The sequence below is a fragment of the Takifugu rubripes genome, chromosome 1, assembly GCF_901000725.2.
Source record: "Takifugu rubripes chromosome 1, fTakRub1.2, whole genome shotgun sequence".
Lineage (NCBI taxonomy): Eukaryota > Metazoa > Chordata > Actinopteri > Tetraodontiformes > Tetraodontidae > Takifugu > Takifugu rubripes.
This window is the reverse complement of record NC_042285.1, coordinates 3,673,557-3,690,789: the sequence shown is the minus strand read 5'-3', so window position 1 is coordinate 3,690,789 and position 17,233 is coordinate 3,673,557. Positions and strand designations below refer to the sequence as shown.

General features: G+C 43.5%; 2 protein-coding genes across 5 annotated transcripts; one reads left to right on the top strand and one right to left on the bottom strand.

Moving 5' to 3' along the window:
• Nucleotides 1-400: 400 nt before the first annotated feature.
• On the top strand, nt 401-6,524 carry slc16a12b (solute carrier family 16 member 12b). Of its 2 annotated transcripts, XM_011615496.2 has the most exons (9): nt 401-780; nt 1,111-1,273; nt 1,814-2,027; nt 3,570-3,673; nt 3,745-3,888; nt 4,095-4,379; nt 4,559-4,889; nt 5,003-5,262; nt 5,709-6,524. In XM_011615496.2, the coding sequence occupies exons 3-9, from the start codon at nt 1,915-1,917 to the stop codon at nt 5,864-5,866; spliced, it is 1,395 nt and encodes a 464-aa protein (XP_011613798.1). In that variant the 5' UTR covers nt 401-780; nt 1,111-1,273; nt 1,814-1,914; the 3' UTR covers nt 5,867-6,524. The 2 variants fall into 2 exon arrangements, with proteins under 2 accessions (XP_011613798.1, XP_011613753.1); XM_011615451.2 differs by having other exon boundaries at nt 1,111-2,027.
• Nucleotides 6,525-6,643: 119 nt separating this feature from the next.
• LOC101073051 (kinesin-like protein KIF20A) lies at nt 6,644-16,979 on the bottom strand. Of its 3 annotated transcripts, none has more exons than XM_011615267.2 (32): nt 16,874-16,979; nt 16,328-16,432; nt 16,161-16,250; nt 15,704-15,823; nt 15,467-15,605; nt 14,862-15,046; nt 14,692-14,728; nt 14,462-14,604; nt 14,282-14,354; nt 13,803-13,914; nt 13,595-13,666; nt 13,376-13,522; nt 13,091-13,253; nt 12,576-12,851; nt 12,186-12,289; nt 11,994-12,111; nt 11,781-11,895; nt 11,624-11,679; nt 11,430-11,537; nt 10,696-10,834; nt 10,434-10,622; nt 10,191-10,315; nt 9,757-9,906; nt 9,522-9,673; nt 9,307-9,452; nt 9,150-9,224; nt 8,880-9,037; nt 8,670-8,795; nt 7,827-7,880; nt 7,675-7,750; nt 7,445-7,545; nt 6,644-7,364 (listed from the first exon to the last, which is right to left on the bottom strand). In XM_011615267.2, the coding sequence occupies exons 2-32, from the start codon at nt 16,427-16,429 to the stop codon at nt 7,281-7,283; spliced, it is 3,735 nt and encodes a 1,244-aa protein (XP_011613569.2). In that variant the 5' UTR covers nt 16,430-16,432; nt 16,874-16,979; the 3' UTR covers nt 6,644-7,280. The 3 variants fall into 3 exon arrangements, with proteins under 3 accessions (XP_011613569.2, XP_011613671.2, XP_011613624.2); XM_011615369.2 differs by having other exon boundaries at nt 8,670-8,765; XM_011615322.2 differs by having other exon boundaries at nt 16,328-16,429.
• Nucleotides 16,980-17,233: the final 254 nt, after the last annotated feature.

Genomic DNA, 17,233 nt, shown 5'->3' with positions numbered 1-17,233 from the left:
AAGGCTATACATTTTTTAAAGTACCCATTTTAGTATATGTAAGGAAGTATATTTATGTTGTTAAGTGTTCTCAGGACATCCTGAAGTCACCTCATGGATTGTGGCACTGCTACTCACATTTAATTTTCTCTGATTTGATTTATTCTATATCACAGGCATACCTCAAATCAAAACAAACCATGGTGGTCAAACGGGGTTTCTAATGTAGTCGCAGTATTTGTGACGGACATAAAGTCATAACGTGAATGGACAGAGGCGCCGTGTGTAGTTACAGCGACTGTCCACAAGGGGCACCAAAATCGCGGCATTGGCTGTCATCAAAATTGGCAACTCGCAATCAATCAAGAGCTTAATTGATTCACAAAGTGATGATTAAAACCAGGCCAAAACGCAAAGACAGGCGCACCAAACAGGACAGGATGATCACCGACGGATTGTCATTTCAAATTTTAATTTCTCAAACAAATTGTTCTGATTTACATTACTGTACTGACATAGATGAACACACGGCTCTCACGCACATACTTCTATCTTTGTGAGGACTCTCACAGACAACACGAGCGTCCACGTGTTTTCTTCTCTTAGACATGCGTGTTTGTTCCGGGTTAGTTGACTTTCAATGGAGTCAGGAGATTTGGTTGTGTAATGGCAGAAAATTAGAATCAGATGGCAGGGGGAGGAAGTGGAGGAGGGAGAACATTAAAGGCTTTGCAGCTGAGAACCGATGGTGTCGATCAGCGATCAACAGATGAGTGGAGGAGCTGCATGCGTCCGAACACGGTGAGAAACTTTTGGACAGTCACCGAGACTCGGCGCAGTTGGAGGTAGATGAAGATGGAAGGGCTCATCTTTGAGTCACGGTTTTAAAAAACCAAATGGGATCGCGTGAGGATGCAGAAATGGAACGTCATGTTTCTGCTATTATGTTTCAGCCCATAATCTAAAGAAAAACAAGCCTGAAACCTTATTTATTATACTTATATATTATTGGCTACCTGATGCGATGAACCAAACCCAACTCACTGACAAACTATATTTCAAAGGATTGATCACAGTTCTACGGAGCAATTTGGGCTTTTTTGTTTAAAATGTTTGTTTCTTTGTTTTCAGTATGACCTGACGTCACAGGATTGCCAACCTTGAAACGGGCGTGACGTCAGTCCAGCGCAGAATGATGAAGAATTTGTGAAGTGCGATTTTAAAGAAGATGAAAATAAGTGTTCCGCGTTTGTCCACCGGGTGGCGCCACAGCCCCAGCCGAGCCAACAGCTCAGTACGTTTTGTACCCTGCAGCTCAGCAGAGAGAAACGGAAACAAACTTTTCTCTTTAATCCCTTAAAGAAAACCGTGTTCATAATGTTGGGTTAGTGAGTCAGATGATACATTAGATTCAATATCGGAAGGATCACAAACTGTTGCAACATAAGAGAACTTCCTGATCAGCAATTTTGGAACACAAGTGTCCTCATTTCTAGTGAGGACAGTGTTGGGGGTTGTTTTTTTTTCCTTCATCACTCTGTTGTGGTTTTGTCAAACCTGTTTGCGGCCCCGTGACACCCGACACCTGCACGCTTAGCTCCTCCTGGGGCAAAGAATGAGAAGCTTCCTGTCATTGCTGTTGTTGATGCTGCAGCCAGCGAGCGTGTCTTACCTTCACCGTGGTTCTGGAGCGCTCGTTCACTATCATCATCTGTTAATGATTGAGGCTCGGCTGGTGACTGATTGACCCAACCGTGAGCTGGATGCACTCGTTCACACCTGACGGGACGGAGCCTCACAACCTCTTCCTGCTCTTCCTCTCTGCATCCAGCAGGATCCACCCCAACAACACCTAAACAGCCAATTTACGCACTGACCTCCTGGATCAAGTCTCGTCCACCGGGACCAGTTGATTGGCATTCGCTTCTAGAAACAATGGTTGGAATGAAACAACCTCAAGCAAGAACCTCACACCTGGATGGAGGCTGGGGTTGGGTGATTGTTGGCTGCTGCTTCATGGTGACGGTCTGCACTCGTGCAGTGACCAGGTAAAACACACACACACACACACACCCACCCACAGAGTCAAATTGACAAAGGAAGCGTGTCGGCCACTTCCGAAGGATGCCTCTTGCTTGTGGCTGCGACCCACAGGTGACAATAAATGACTGGAGCAGGCGAGAACTCTGTGAAAGAACCCCACGACAGACGGCATCTTCCACTCGACGGCAGCTGCTGCTGCTGCCATGTCGCTAACGATAAACAACAGCGCTCATCGTCGTCCAGGGAAAACTGAACACAGCAGTTTGGTCCCTGGATTTGCTCCCCCACAACGCCCTAATTGTGTGCATGTTTCCTGAGCAAGCTGTTGCACGTGGTTCTGTCCCACAGTCACATCCAGTTAAATCTGAAACTGGTACAACTGTTTAACTCCTACAAAAAAAAAAAACAGTGTTGTAAGTTCCTGAGATAATTTGTGAACCTGAGGTCCTGTCCTTTATCTGCTCGCATGGACTTTAAACCTCAGCTAAATGCACGTTGTCCGGCAGATGAACGGTATTTGCTGCTTCGCTTTGGAAAACAGAAACGTTAACGCTCACAACTTTACGTCCCATTGTGTGAGTCAGCTTTAGCATGTCAGCACCATGAGTGCAGTCTCTTAGACATCCTCATGCATATTTGATGGTTTTGCTTTACAGTTAAGTGCTTCATAAATGTACGTTCATAGTTGTAAGATGGACAGACCATAGAAAATCGAGACTGAAGAAATGATTACAGAAACTGTCAGAATAAAACAGATAAACCATAAAACATCTCATGGCATTTCCTGAATAGTAATACACACACGTAATTAAGTTTTTCATCCAAATGTCCCTCTTAATGAATTTCATGAAGCTGTGTTTATGCTCCTGTGGGTGTTGGTCATTAATGCTGAGTCATGTTTCAGCTTCATTAGGCGATTGTAACGATGCTAAATCATGTTTTGTTCCAAATTCTGTTCCAGTTTGAGTTGGATTGTACCATTGACGTTAATGTGAAGGCCCTACAAAGTGTGCGTGTACATGTACTTGCTACGTATTGAGTACATATGTGTAGTGTATTATGCCTATGAAAGTCCTCACAAAGGTAGAACAACAATGATGTGTATAGGTATTCATCACACCTGAACAAACACCTTCACAATAACACAAACTCTACCGTGGCACGTGTGTGTGTGTGTGTGTGTGAATGATGCCATCGGGTAAATTCACGTATGTGGTCAACACCTGAGACACAAACCTTTCTAAACATCCACGCTCGTGCGCTGCTCTCCCAAAATGCACTGCTCCAAGGATCCCGCACATGCCCAACTAATGATTACACTGGTTACACAACCACTGCTGCTGAGATCGTGTGAATTTACAACACACACACACAGTGGATTCAGCACAAATGACCAAAATGATTAATCTTCATATTTTGTGCTATCACTGACTGACCTTTACTGTGTGTGTGTGTGTGTGTGTGTGTGTGTGTGTGTGTGTGTGTGTGTGTGTGTGTGTGTGTGTGTGTGTGTGTGTGTGTGTGTGTGTGTGTGTGTGTGTGTGCAGATGTATCTCCATCTTCTTTGTGGAGTTTCAGAGTCACTTTGAAGCCGACTACTCGGCCACCGCCTGGGTCCACAGCCTGGCAGACTGCACCACCATGCTCTGTGGTCAGTACTGAGCAGTACCGATCCCTCACCTGTGTCCAGTTCCAGAACACTGAATCCTTCTGTGTGTGTAGCTCCGTTCGGCAGCCTGATCGTCAACCGCTGGTCAGGCCGGGTGTCTGTTATGCTCGGGGGTCTCCTGTCGTCCTGCGGGCTCCTCCTCAGCTCCTTCAGCAACAGTCTAGAGTTCCTCTACTTCAGCATGGGAATCATGATGGGTCAGAGAAAATCATCTTGTCTCACTTTAACTCTAAATATTGACATTATGCCATGTGTAATGTCTACTGACATTAATATTAGCATGCTAATTTAGCCACTTTATGGAGTAGCCCCTGTTTATGCCACAAGAGGGTCAGCAGGCTGTTTTTGTGGTTCTCAAATGCAGTGTGGATGTCCTCAAATCATCAGTGTTCTGTCTTTGCAGGTCTGGGCTTTGCTCTCTGTTACACTCCCGCCATCGTGATGGTGGGCTGCTACTTCCGTGAGCGCACGGCGCTGGCGTACGGCGTTGGCCTGTCCGGCAGTGGCATTGGCACCTTTGTTTTGGCGCCACTGGTGCAGTCGCTCATCGATCTGTACTCTTGGAGGGGGGCACTGCTGGTCCTCAGTGCTTTTGTTGCCAACCTGTGTGTGTGTGGTGCTCTGCTCCGGCCAATCGCAGTGCTGGATTTTAAAGAGGAGGAGGAGACAGCTGAAGAAAAGATGACTGGTAAGATTCATAAATGTACAATTGTCGGCACTGCAAGATCATCTTTCAAAGCTATTTTTATTGATAATATGGAACGCGAGGCATTTATTCTCCAGCTGTGGATGGATGTTGATTAAAATGAAACCCCACTCTGAAACACGGGGAATGTTTTTTTTCATCCGACGTTCCTCATGTCTCAGGTCACATGTCATCCCAGGATGTTGACCTTGCTTTAAAACCACCTAAAGAAGCAGAGGTGAGCCTCTTGTGTTTACCAGAGTCAAGGAGATGGTGCTTGGACTCCTGCACCCTGTCTAGTAAGGACTACAGTTTCCTGTTGCTTCCAGACTTCCTGGGTCTGGCCGTGTCATTCCTGTTGCTATCCAGCGGCTGCAGCCTCCCCTTTATCTACCTGGTTCCGTATGCCCTGGATAATGGCCTCAGCCAGCATAATGCTGCCTTCCTGATGTCTATCCTGGGAGTCATAAACATTGTGGGAAATGTCACTTTCGGCTGGCTAACGGACAGGAAGTACGAGTCTCTCTTCATTTGATCGCCACGGCTGATCTTTGAACAAATCCGACGAGTGAAATGTACCAATGTAAGCGCTTTCCTCTTCCATAATGCTCTCTGTGCCCCCTTAGGTGTTTGAAGCCCTACCGTCTGACATGTTACATCGTCTCTGTGATGATGGAAGGCCTCTGCTGCCTCTTTGTGCCATTGCTGCGGTCTTTCCTGCTCCTCGTGCCCTTCGCCGTTCTCTACGGTTACTTTGACGGCGCCTATGTGGCCCTGATCCCCGTGGTGACGTCCGACCTGGTGGGAACTCGGCACCTGTCTTCAGCACTGGGTGTGGTGTATTTCCTCCATGGCATTCCCTACCTCATCAGTCCACCCACCGGAGGTGAGAGAACAGGGCAAATTTTAAGAACGTTCATTTATCTATGAAGTAGAAATAATAAATGGTGACGCAAACCCATCCAGACTAAACTCCCACAAATTTAACACTAAAAAGACTTTCTGGGTCCAAGTGAGGGCAGGATGGTAAACCAATAGGACCAAATGTTGACCTTGGGTTAATGTCCTTATTCGTAAAGGTTCCTCTTTGCAACTACCAACTTTCTTAGATCTTGTTTTGGGACTTTGTATACCAGAGCTCCAAATCTTCACTTCTCAGTCCCCTAGACTGAGCTGCTTCTGGGGGAGGAGGGTACACATAGAGATGAACAATCACAAGCCGCCAAGTTTAATCACTAAATACGCTGTAGTGAGAGGAACCTTGAGGCCCACTGCTGACTGCTGCACCGCCTGTCCTGAGGGGGTCTAACATCCTGTCTTTTCCTCATGCAGGTTGGTTGGTTGACATCACAGGAAGCTACACCGCCACGTTCTTCCTCAGTGGGTGTGCCATCCTGGCCAGCGCACTCACTCTGGCCATCATTGCAGGGATACTACACTGCCGCCATGTCAGGGTCGCCAAGGAAGCCCAACACCGGCCCCTTCATTAAACCTGTCCAAGCATACGGACAACTCTGTTGCCATCAACACAGGAGATCAGCTAGACCGGCAACTTCTGTCCTCAGAGGAAACAAATGAGATCAAAGGGCTGATTTGAAATCAGGATAGCTACCTTCCACTCTTGGTACTCACAATAAGCCCTTGAAAAGGAACATTTAAGTTTCTGAGAACCACTCGCCCCTGAAACCTTCCAATAAGAATTATTTGAACCTTTTTTTTTTTTTTTTTTTGGAAAGGAAGGACAAACAAGCTGACTGAAAATCAGAGAAGCTCAATATCAGCTTCAGTGAGTCCACCACTGGAGAGTTTAATATTTTTACATCAGATAACTAGAAAACAAGTCGCGTTTGCGTCTGAAAAATTACATCCAGAATCAAGTCTGAACAGGTGTGAATACATCAGACGTTCCACACAGAACACTTGAACTATAAAACGCCTCCAACTCTTCCACTTACATTATTCTGAATACATTTTTTATTTCTATGATCAACACAAGGATTTACCGATCGATTTGCAACGGTGGGATTGTTTGAGAATACAACACTTGGATTATGATGAAAATGTAAATGTATAAAGTCGACGTCACCTGGAAAAACATGTACACGGTCCTTGTATGAGGTCATCAGTAGTAAACATGTTACATGTTAACTGCCTGTAGTTGAGGATGACATCACTAATATTTGGAAGTCAAGTATGGCGACATTACACGCACAAAATATCAGATCAATAATCAAGTTCATAAATTCTAGTGGGTCAGATGAAAAATGTTCAGTTTAAAACAATTTATTGATCTGTTAAACAATCAGTTGTGACATGATCAAGGACTATGATAGATGGCTACAGAAGCGATTTTTCCCAGTTTAATTGAACTCAACATGGAAAACAAAGACGAGATGAATTAGAAGTAGCCTGATCAACATTGATCAGGTTCAACAAAGTTTGTTGTCTCTCTAGTGGACTGTGACCACACGGTGCTGTTGCACTTTAACTTGGTGCTAAAACCAATGAGTGGCAGCCTGGAGCACAAAGCTGCTGCTCAACTTCAGAAATTGCCTCAACTTTGTTACAAAATCAAGTTGGTAATAACCCAATTGTTTTCCTGCGTTGTTGATTAAAGAAACATTCTGTAAACAAAAAATTGTCTCATTTTATATCTATGCTAAAGAGAACTATGTAGAAAACCACTCTGACTTTGAGCCACAACATGGAAAATTGGAAGGCAAACTTTTTTCCAGGAAGTGAACAATCTGTTCTCTCTGCTCTTTATTTACCCGAATAAAAAAAAAAAAGCAAACTAAAAGGAGGAACTGTACAGAAATGTATTCATAAAATGCAAGTCTTCTTCAGAAATGTCCTGACAAAGTGTGAAAAGCAACTTTTACAGCTCGCTGGTCAGTGGTGACGTCACTTCCTGCAGGTCTTAGACCGCAGCTGCCTCTTAATAATAAAATGATCACTTTCTTTCTCCTCCACTGCCTCTGCAGATGACTGAAAAACACCCCCAAAAAATGTTATTTGAAAAGAAAAATGCTAACACTTTGTTAATGATAATTTATAACTTTTCTTACCATCAGGGGAGAGTCGAGAAGGGGAGACGAGGACGCCGTCTTGTAAAGCTTCCTGCGTCTTCGGCCCGCTTTGGTCGCCGTGGGAAACATTTCGTTATTAGCTGCAGACAAACCAGCAGGTGGAGACAGAGCACAGACTGTAAATCCAGCTGACAGCAGGTTGGCAGGCCCAACACAGTGCAGCAGAGCCCTCTTCTGAAGGATGATGTTACTGCGCTATTTAAACTGACCTCTGCTGCCCAAAACGGATGGAGAAGTGCCCTCAGAGATCTGCAGAGCTCCACCCCCCATCGCCACAGGGGACCCCTGGCACAGATATAAACAAGTTGTAACCTGACAGCTGACAGGACATCCGCCTCTGGATGAATGGGTCATGTTTCACCTGGTTGGAGTTTCCTCTCAGTTGGTTTTTCTTGCTCTCACTGGACACCAGCTCCTGTTCACACATGCACAGACACCATAAGGACACAGGCACAACACACACTGCATCACATGCAAATGAATGCACACAGCCGAAGATTGGCAGTGTGTCCTGTACAGGTTCCAGGCCAGTGTTTGGATTTTCATTGATTTAATTCCCCGAACCAACACTCATTTATAGAACACCTTGGAGGGAATATTGCCATAAACCTATGAATGGACGACTGAAGTGCATATATCACTTTATCCTTATCCGTTTAAGAAATCCAGATAGTGTGGGTGGAAATCGCCTCTCCCCGGTATACACCTAAATCTGAGTTCAACATGCTCCACAACTCCTACAGTGGCACAGGACAATGGAACAAAAACATTCAAGGAAGCCAGTCGCAGAATGAGGAGGCAATGACGGATAGTGTGTGACTTATGTCATTAGGTACAAGATGAACAAAGTTGTACAATTATCCGTCTTCCTGTTAGAACTGCCAGTCTGCCTCCTGATTCAAGTAGTTTATTATGTAGTGTAATAGGTCAACCTGAAAGTGGGGGTTGCAGTAACCTGCAGAAAAGATGCAGATCACCACCTAATGTGGAGGAGGAGGACATCTTCCCCTCAGTTATCCAATTTTCTCTGTTGCGTGTAAACTGGGACAAGGAACGCATCCAGACGAGACAGCAAATCCAAAATTCATTTCAGTTATATTAAACTGCGCGTGTACATGTACTGACTGGCTCCAGTGAGAGGAAATGAACTTTAAATGCTTGTTTTACAAGCTAATAAGGCGGCACACGCAGAACATACACACACCTCCAGCTGACAGCTCTTCCTCTTCCTCCCTGTTTTTTTTGGGAGGTTCTTCTTGCCAGGCACGCTGGACGTCAGAGGCGTCACGGGAGTCTCTGCCTGTAGAGGTAGAACATGACCACCCACCCTCTGTATACATCAAAGGATATTCAACACACAAATCAGCGTTGCCACGAGTATTGAACAATAAGTGATCGGTCAGTAAAGACTTACTTTTGCATCCTCCTGAAGATTCTGCACCGGCTGAGACTCCTCCTGCTGCTGCCTCCTCCGTCTTGTGCTCCTGACTGTGGACCTCTGGATCTCCACCCGCCTGTTCTCCTTCTCTTCTGCATCCCTTCTCTGAAGCTCCTCCTGTAGATGCTCCACTTCTTAAAAAAAAACAAAAAACCACACATTCTTGGTCAGATGAATAACAAAATAGTCACACACACGATTAAACAGGATGTACAGAAATGATTATGAGAGACTCAATAATCATACCTCGCCTCAGTGTCTCGGTCTCTCTCAAACCTTTATCTATCACTTTGTCCTTTTCCGACACCAGCTGCAACAGCCCTGCCACACACACACACACACACACACAGAGTGAGAAAGCATGTATTTCTCTCAAAATGAAAATCATGCAGCATCTCTTCACCATCTCTTTCCCGATCCGTCTCCTCCAGTCTTTGTATTAAAGCTCCTCTCTCAGATTCGAGCTCTGCCTTTACTCGTGAGACTCTGTGACAAAATTCTTCTTTCTGATCGGTCAGCTCCTTTGACAGCTCAGTGCACCTGTTCTTGCTGCAGCAGAACAATGATGAGTGCTATTTGTTTTAATTACTGATCAATAAGCAGAATATTAAACCGGACCTTTGTGTCAGCAGCTCCTCCAGTGTGGCCCTGTCTCTCTGCAGAGTTTGGAGCTGTTGCGATTTTTCAGATAACGCCTCCAGGGCCACCCGCCTCTCCTCCTGCACATTGCTGCAGTGAACACAGGTTCTGACTTGTTCCTCCTCCTCCTCCTGAAACAATCAATCAATCAACCTATCAATAATGTCTGCCCTTGTCCTTACGCTGCTGTATTTGAGTCAGTGATTAGAACAACCTTGACAAGTTTGAGGTGATCCAGTTCCTGTCTTAGACTGTTGATAGAAGCAGCCCTCTCCTCTGAGTGGCTCTCTGTCATAGAAAGCTGTTCTGATAGGCTGTCACACCTGTCACTCTGCTCTTTCAACTGCGACTGGAGGCTGGTCACCTTAAGGTGTATAAAAGCAGAAAAAAATACCAACATCAGTAATTCTAAATATGTATCAATTCAAACTCACATCATGCAAAATTTATTAACTTAGAGTTGGGCAATCTTTTATTTTAATAAAGACAATAAACAGGTGTAATATGGTTTCCATAGATACAGCCTGTGTCGCCTCCATGACCCGATTGGTTAAATATAAAGGAGTAAATTGTTGAATGAATAAACAATGTCTGATATGTGACATGGTGGACAGCTGTATCGTAGAAGACAGAGCTTTTGAAGCGTACCTCTGTCTGCAGCTGGAAGATGCCGTTTACTAGAGCTTTGTTTTCCTTCATCAGCCTTGATGTTTCTCTTTGTTCCAACTCCAGAGATGAAAATACAGAGTCACAGTTTGGACAGTTAACAGGTTCTAAAAGAACAACAAATGACTCAAGTTATTCTATATGATCTCTGATCAATCCTTAACTTCATGTGGACACCATGTCTTTATTGTTGACTATGAGGTATTCCCTCAATTTGTTTTATACCTGACAACTGCTGCACCTTCTGCTCCAACAAAACCCGATCCTTCTTCAGCTGGGTCACCTCCTCTTCACGGATATTCAGCTCCCTCTCCAGAACCTTTATCCTCTCCTCTCCCATCCTCAGCTCAATGATGGTTTCCTCTTTCTTCTCATTTTCCTCCTGGAGCCTCCAGATCTCCTCTTCCAAAATCACTGAGGAGAATCATGATGCTAATTGAGAATGGAGAAGGTTTGACCTCGACAGTGCTCCTACTATTCCTCTTACCTCTCTTTCTTGCTGGTCCTTGTTCCTTCACCTCATCATCAAGAGAATCACATGCTCTTTTTCTATTCTTCTCTTCCTCCTCCTTCCTCCAGGAGCCGGTCTGCTGAAGCTCATGTCTGCTGGCCTCCGCCAAAGTTCTCTGAAAGACATCAAATCTGACCTTCAGCCTTACTTCTGTGATAAGAGAGATGGATCACTATTTCTGACAAAAAAAATGTAAAGCTGAAAATTAAAAAAAGAAAAAGATTTTGATCAATATAAAAAGGGCATGTATGATCCGTAACTTTAGGTCTTTTGGAGATCATTTCATCTTCCAGCCCCTGAACGGTTTACATGAACAGAAACATTAACCTGGGGGAGGGTAAAACTTGCATGCAGCGTACATGTTAGAAACGTATGTAGTATTAAAGCCATCCTTCTTATGCCATAAGTGCCTCTTTTTTAACTTTTATGCCATAAGTGGTTTTGAAATCAAATTTAAAAAATGTCAACCCTCATTCAAATGAAGACATTCTTGTGATACCCACAACTAAATATCTTTGAGATGTCTGGACTGATTGTTCAGCATATCCAGGTCTCTTGTTACTGACAGGGTGACTTTAGGAGAGGAGTCACAAGTCATAAGAGTTCTGTGAAGTATGAACTAAATCTTTGGAGAACAGTCCAACAATAGTCCAACAAAACAAATGCAACATTCTAAAACTTGTCTCTTCTGCATTACACGGTGGACTTACATCTCTGGTGGCATCTTCCACAGCCGCCTGCAGCTTCTGGATGATCTCATCTTTCTCCTGACACATCTCCATCAGTTCTGATACCTTCTGCTGATTTTTCTCCAGATTCTAAACAAGTCACAATTTAGCATTTAGGAAAAAACAAACAAATAAACAGGAAATCCCTAAGCACAAACTAAAAAAGCCCAAAATACCTCTCTGGCTTCCTGAAGCTGTTCGTGTGACTGCTGCTTCTCTAATTGCAGGGCTTCTGCAAAGACACAGGTTACAAATAAATACAGATTAACACAACCAACAAACCACTATAAACTAAAACATGGGTGAAAAAGAAACAGAGCACACTGTGCTTACCTGTAGTGAGCGGGTGTTCAGTCAAGCAGCTGTGAACACTCCGAGCATCCTCTTTGATCTTCTCCAGATCCTCCGTCAGTGAACTGATGATCTCCATCAAAGCTGTTTGTTCCTCCTTAATAATATTATATAATAAAATGATCAGATATCAATAATCAGCAGGCATCATCTGTGACTGGTCAGTGCATTTTTTGGTTACAGAATAAAAGTCACCTTCTCATTAGCGTTGATGGTGGACTGCCTGACTGTCTTGCTGATGAGATCTTTGAAGATTTCTACCCTCCTATCAGCTTTCTCCTCCAGGATCTCCTTCTCCTTCGCCAGACGTTCACTGAAACAACAGTCCACTATTATCTACCATGTCTAGCCCTGACCTACCTCTGTGCAGCAGTGACCAACACTCACCTATAGTCCTTCTCCATCTTACTGAAGAGCTCCAAGAACTCAGCGCTGACTTCTTCTCTGATCTGAGCCTCCAAGAGCAAACGAAGGGCTGATTCACAAGGCATCTGCTCACACAAACACAAAATGGTGAACACTGCACTTTGCATGCATTCTTGGTATTTATAAGCACCTACTTCTATTATAAATCTAAAGTCACTTATTAAACAAGTAAAAATAAGATAGTAAGAAGCCATCTTTAAAGAGTCAGTCAGTAAAAGTAAGGTCTTCGTTGTGGATGGAAATGAGGCATTTATTACTTTAATGGTGCATAAAAAACTCAACGTTGTTGCCATTATTACAGCTTGTGTCTCACATGAAAAAAAATCATAATCTCCTGATTATATCTATTACCTTCTGTTCTTCTTCCATGGTTTCATTCTCCTCCTCTTCACCTTCTGCATCCAAAACTGTTCCCTCCATCATACTCTCTTCTTCTTCCCACTCCTCATCATCCTCATCCTCCATCACGTCTTCCAGAGTCGTCTCCCAAGCCACCATTGATGTCTTTCTGCCACGCCCTGACAGATTTCTGCGTTGGTCGGCCTCGTCAATGATCATTGATAATTCCAAGGCTGACCTGTGGGGGGCATCATCTAGGGCTGCTGGTTTTGAATTCAATACCACAACCTGGACAAACAGACATGGGTACAGTCAACAAAGCTGAAGGTGAGTGTCCGGAAAAAGTTGATCAGACAGCACATGTGTTGCAACAAGTTTTGCAATAATTCCAAGTACATAAAAAGAACAAATTGCCACATGCTTATTGCATGCTGCTCGGAAATTAAGCAGTCAACAGTGCGGTGTGCGTATATATATATATATATATATATATATATATATATCTCCATAAGAGGTGTGATTTATACCTTCTGGGCAAGAGCAGAGAACTTGAGCACATTAAGCGTCTCGTCGAAGCAAGAAGAGCTCTGATTAATGTTGACCACCATGCAGACCCGTCCAGACCCACAGAAGAAGAACTGCAGGAAGTGGGTTAGCTTTGACTCCCTGAAGGGAATATGGTGCTGGAACCTGTGGAGGCCACAAAGGTGTCACAGGACCTCTGAATTAATAACAGTCATTGTTATTGTAAATGTACTAGTGTAAAAAACCCTTAATCTGTGGTAAAACATTCATGCACACGGTTGGCGTACTTTGCTTGCTGGTTTAGTCGCATGGCGCTGATGCACTTTCCAAGTGTTAGGAGAGAGCTATTGATGTTTCCCGCCTCCTTTAGTCGCTCTCCGGTGTTCTGAGTACGTGAGCAGCGTTCAGATCCGGCGAGGTCACACAGAGCTAGCCTAGCAATACACTGAAATGTGAGTAATTGCAAATGTTGTTTTGAGGTAAGACTTGTGACATGATGATCCTACTCGCTAATGCCGAGGACTCTGGGAACACCGATGTCCTCTACTCTGATGATACGGATGGAAAAGATGCTGTGGCTGCAGAATCACAAACATACTGATGAGTCACAGTGAAGATTAACAAAAGCAAAAAAGCTACAAGCTGTAACATATTTTCAACATTAATAAGCTGGACTGAGGTTGAAGCAGAAGGAACAAACACGTTGCTCCTCACCTCCTGCTGGAGAGCTGATTTAGTCTAGTTGCAGAGAAACTTTGGTTCTTTTTTCCAATCTTCATCACTCTGTAGGCCTCTTCAGAACTGTTCACTTGGACCCAACGCAGGTCTATAGAGTAAACATACAAACATATACATGATTAGTGCCGTGTTTATTTTAAAAGAAAAGATGTCTTCGTGCTCCTTGTGTCAATTTAAGAAGAAAAAAAATGATGGTATCATTTTTCCCACAAGCACAGTCTGCATTCACATTTCTTTTCATGTTGGTCTTAACGCCATTGGAAAAATATAGCCACACACTCAAGCACGTGTGTTACTTTTTGCGCTGGTCATTGTCTTACATAACCCCACAAATAGCATATATTGAAAATGATTTTTGTCTTGCTGCACACCGCAGCAACATAGTGGTGCTAATCAAGAGGAGGCAGAACCAGCACCGGTCCCGAGAACAACACACCTGAAGGTGTCAGTTTTACCTTTGATGAAGGAGTTTCCTTTGACATCCTGAGAAAGACGCAACACTGTGCGTTTGTGGTGTCCACTGGGAACCTGAAAGCATCAATCACAGTTGGAGAACTGTTCAACTCTTGCTAGATGTTACATAAGGACTTTTCAGCTAAAACTGATTTATATGTCACCAACAGAGAGTGTGTTACCTGTTCCAGTAGATCGTGGATGTTATCGTTATAAATCTCACAGAACGAAACCCAAACAGAGAAACACACATTTGATGTTAAGCTTAGGCTGAAAGTGTCGGCTTCAGAGACACTGTTCACGCTACTGTCAGTGAGAGATGAACCTGAAGACACACACAAACACACGTGGGAGGTGTCAGAGTTTCTGGTTGAACCTTTAATGACCTGGCCTTCGATCGAGACTCACTTACCCTCCAGAAAAGTTGATTTTGAAGATGATTTGTCACTCTGCAGACAGATGCACAAAATACAAGTTAATGTATTAATATGTGTGTATGTATGTATGAAATAAAAGTTATGGGTAAGACTGTATCTTGCATTGACAAATACGTCTGCTCGAATAAAGGCTTGATAGTCTGACCTCTTTAAGGGGCCTCAGCAGGTTCTTCTTGCTGGTAACCTCTGCTGCCTGCTGGTCTGGGGTCAGCCGGCTGTAGTCTCGGCAGCGCTGTGGCTTCAGGTCATTACGGCTGTACAGACGACCATCGATGCTGTTAAAGATGACAGACAGAGACCTTGGCAACAGACCGCTGTCGTGATCTGGACCTGATACAGCAACAGAAAAAAGCATTAGTCAGAATCCTGTCTCTGATCTCTTGAAGCAGTTCTGACATCATGGTTTGGTTTTTCCTTTGGCTCTGATATTGTCAGCAGTGAGACCTTCTATAGACAGATGGGTGTCTTTACAAATCCTGTCCACTCAAATGAATTCATTCAGGTTGTCTTAAAAATTATCTAGAGAAATAAAAGATCACCAAAGTGTCAGAGAGTCTAACTGCTGATGTCAGTAAAATACTTTAGTTTGTCTTTTTATTACATTTCTGAAATTCTGTTTTCAGTTAGTTGTTCTGAAGCATTGAGTAGACTTATGCTGGATTTATTTATCCTTATAGCATGACAATGCTGCACAACAAAAAGTTGTCTCCAACTGCAGAATTAAATTTGTACTCAGTATTAGGTTCTGACCCAGGAAGGTGAATGTTTTTCCAGCATTGGTGACTCCATAAGTGAACACAAGACAGTTTCCACCATCAAGGACATCTCGAACCAGACCTCGCACAGAACCGTCAAACACTTTCTTTTGACCTGCATCTGGACCAAACACCTGCCAGCACCAAAAACAGAGATTAAAGAAGAACCCACAAGAATACAGATAGTGCTACTAAGAAGCACCCAGAACACAAAGAACAACAAGAGTTCTACCTGTGTGAAGCTGAACCTCTGTGCTGTCTGTGGTAAAGACTTGTCGCTCTGTCGGCTTGATTGGCAGCTCCTCGGAGGCTTCAGAACTACAGTGTCTGGCCCCTCAATAGTCACACAGTCCTGAGGAGCAAAAACCAACCATAACACCACAGAACAAAGTCCGAACACAACATAAACACCAACTAAGAGAGATTGAGCTCAACAGAACTGCTGGGGAGCAATTTGAAAAGAAGAATGCGTGCAATCAAATACCTTTTTAATGAGTTCTCACGGTATAGTTAAATATAATTCAGTGAACTAATGTCTTTAATTGAGTATTAAACTTGAGGGAAATATGTGCACGAGCACCAAATAGCAGGTCAAATTGAATGCAGATGATTTCTGATGTAGGAATTCCCAAATTAAGGACCAATTATTGCAGAGAAGTACTAAGAAAAGAAAATAGAGGAACTCAAACCTGTGACTCTCCATTTTTTGTCTCGGACACAGTCATCGGTCGAACCCTCAGATAGACCTGCAGGTTTTCAGACTGCGACAGAACATCCTCCTGAACAGAACCAACACAAACCCCTCTGACGTTATGATCACAAGTAACTTAGACAATAAATAGAGAATTAGACATACCTGTACTGGGAGTGCAGTGAATTCCCTCAGCAAATCTTTCCTGATGTCATCCACCTCCACCGGCCCAATTCTCTCGGGCATCCCCGCTAAACACGATTCCATCTGCTGACAGACAGACAGACAGACAGACAGACAGACGGAGGGAGCAAGATTACAGCAGGTCGGTCTATGAAATTTCAATAAATACTCTTGCAAATGTGACAAAGGAACAAAACCCCTTATTTAATAGATTTACTGTGTGTGCTGGAGATAGTTTGGATAGACTTTCATCAAGATATTTAATCACAATCGCATTACCGTCAATAATCCACTACAGACCCGATAATTAAATAAATGTTACATTCAAGCAATGCATATTGATGAGAGAACTGATAAGTAACAAATAAAACGAGACAGACAATCCTTTTAAATTCCTGCTGCTGTTGTTGTTAGCATTAGCTGCCAGCTAATCTTCAAATGTGTAAGTGGATTTTAGACCAACATATCTTATTTATTGCTGCCTTTTTGCATTGGGGAAAAAACACAAGTTAACATTGATTCACTCACTTCCGATTTGTTTTAAAGACCATTTCCAACAGATAACATCGAAAGGCAGTACAGTATACAACGTTAGCTTTCACTCGCTGTATGTGCCGCGTTTTGTGTTTAAACAGGCAAGATCAACCAACCGGGTTGCGAAGAGGTGTGACGCACGTCGGACGACAAAAGCTCGTCTGTACATACTCTCGCGATAACTAAAACAGTTTTTCTCTCTCTCCCTCTCTCTCTATAGATGTGTGTGCGTGTGTATGTGTAACGTATTTTAAGTGCGTATACAGTATTGTGTATATCCGTATAATTTGACCAGACATTATACTGTGTTGTAGTTCCGGGAAATTACAGTGTTTAATCAGACAGAGCACAATG

Bases quoted from the DNA above. Each gene is read 5' to 3' on its own strand.
- slc16a12b (XM_011615496.2), top strand. From the start codon at position 1,915: ATGGTTGGAATGAAACAACCTCAAGCAAGAACCTCACACCTGGATGGA. The intron at 3,674-3,744 runs GTCAGTACTGAG...CTGTGTGTGTAG, and splicing joins CTGCACCACCATGCTCTGTG to CTCCGTTCGGCAGCCTGATC. The intron at 5,263-5,708 runs GTGAGAGAACAG...TTCCTCATGCAG, and splicing joins CATCAGTCCACCCACCGGAG to GTTGGTTGGTTGACATCACA.
- LOC101073051 (XM_011615267.2), bottom strand. From the start codon at position 16,429: ATGGAATCGTGTTTAGCGGGGATGCCCGAGAGAATTGGGCCGGTGGAG. The intron at 16,251-16,327 runs GTATGTCTAATT...GGTTCTGTTCAG, and splicing joins TCACTGCACTCCCAGTACAG to GAGGATGTTCTGTCGCAGTC. The intron at 9,453-9,521 runs GTCCGGTTTAAT...GTTCTGCTGCAG, and splicing joins GAGGAGCTGCTGACACAAAG to CAAGAACAGGTGCACTGAGC.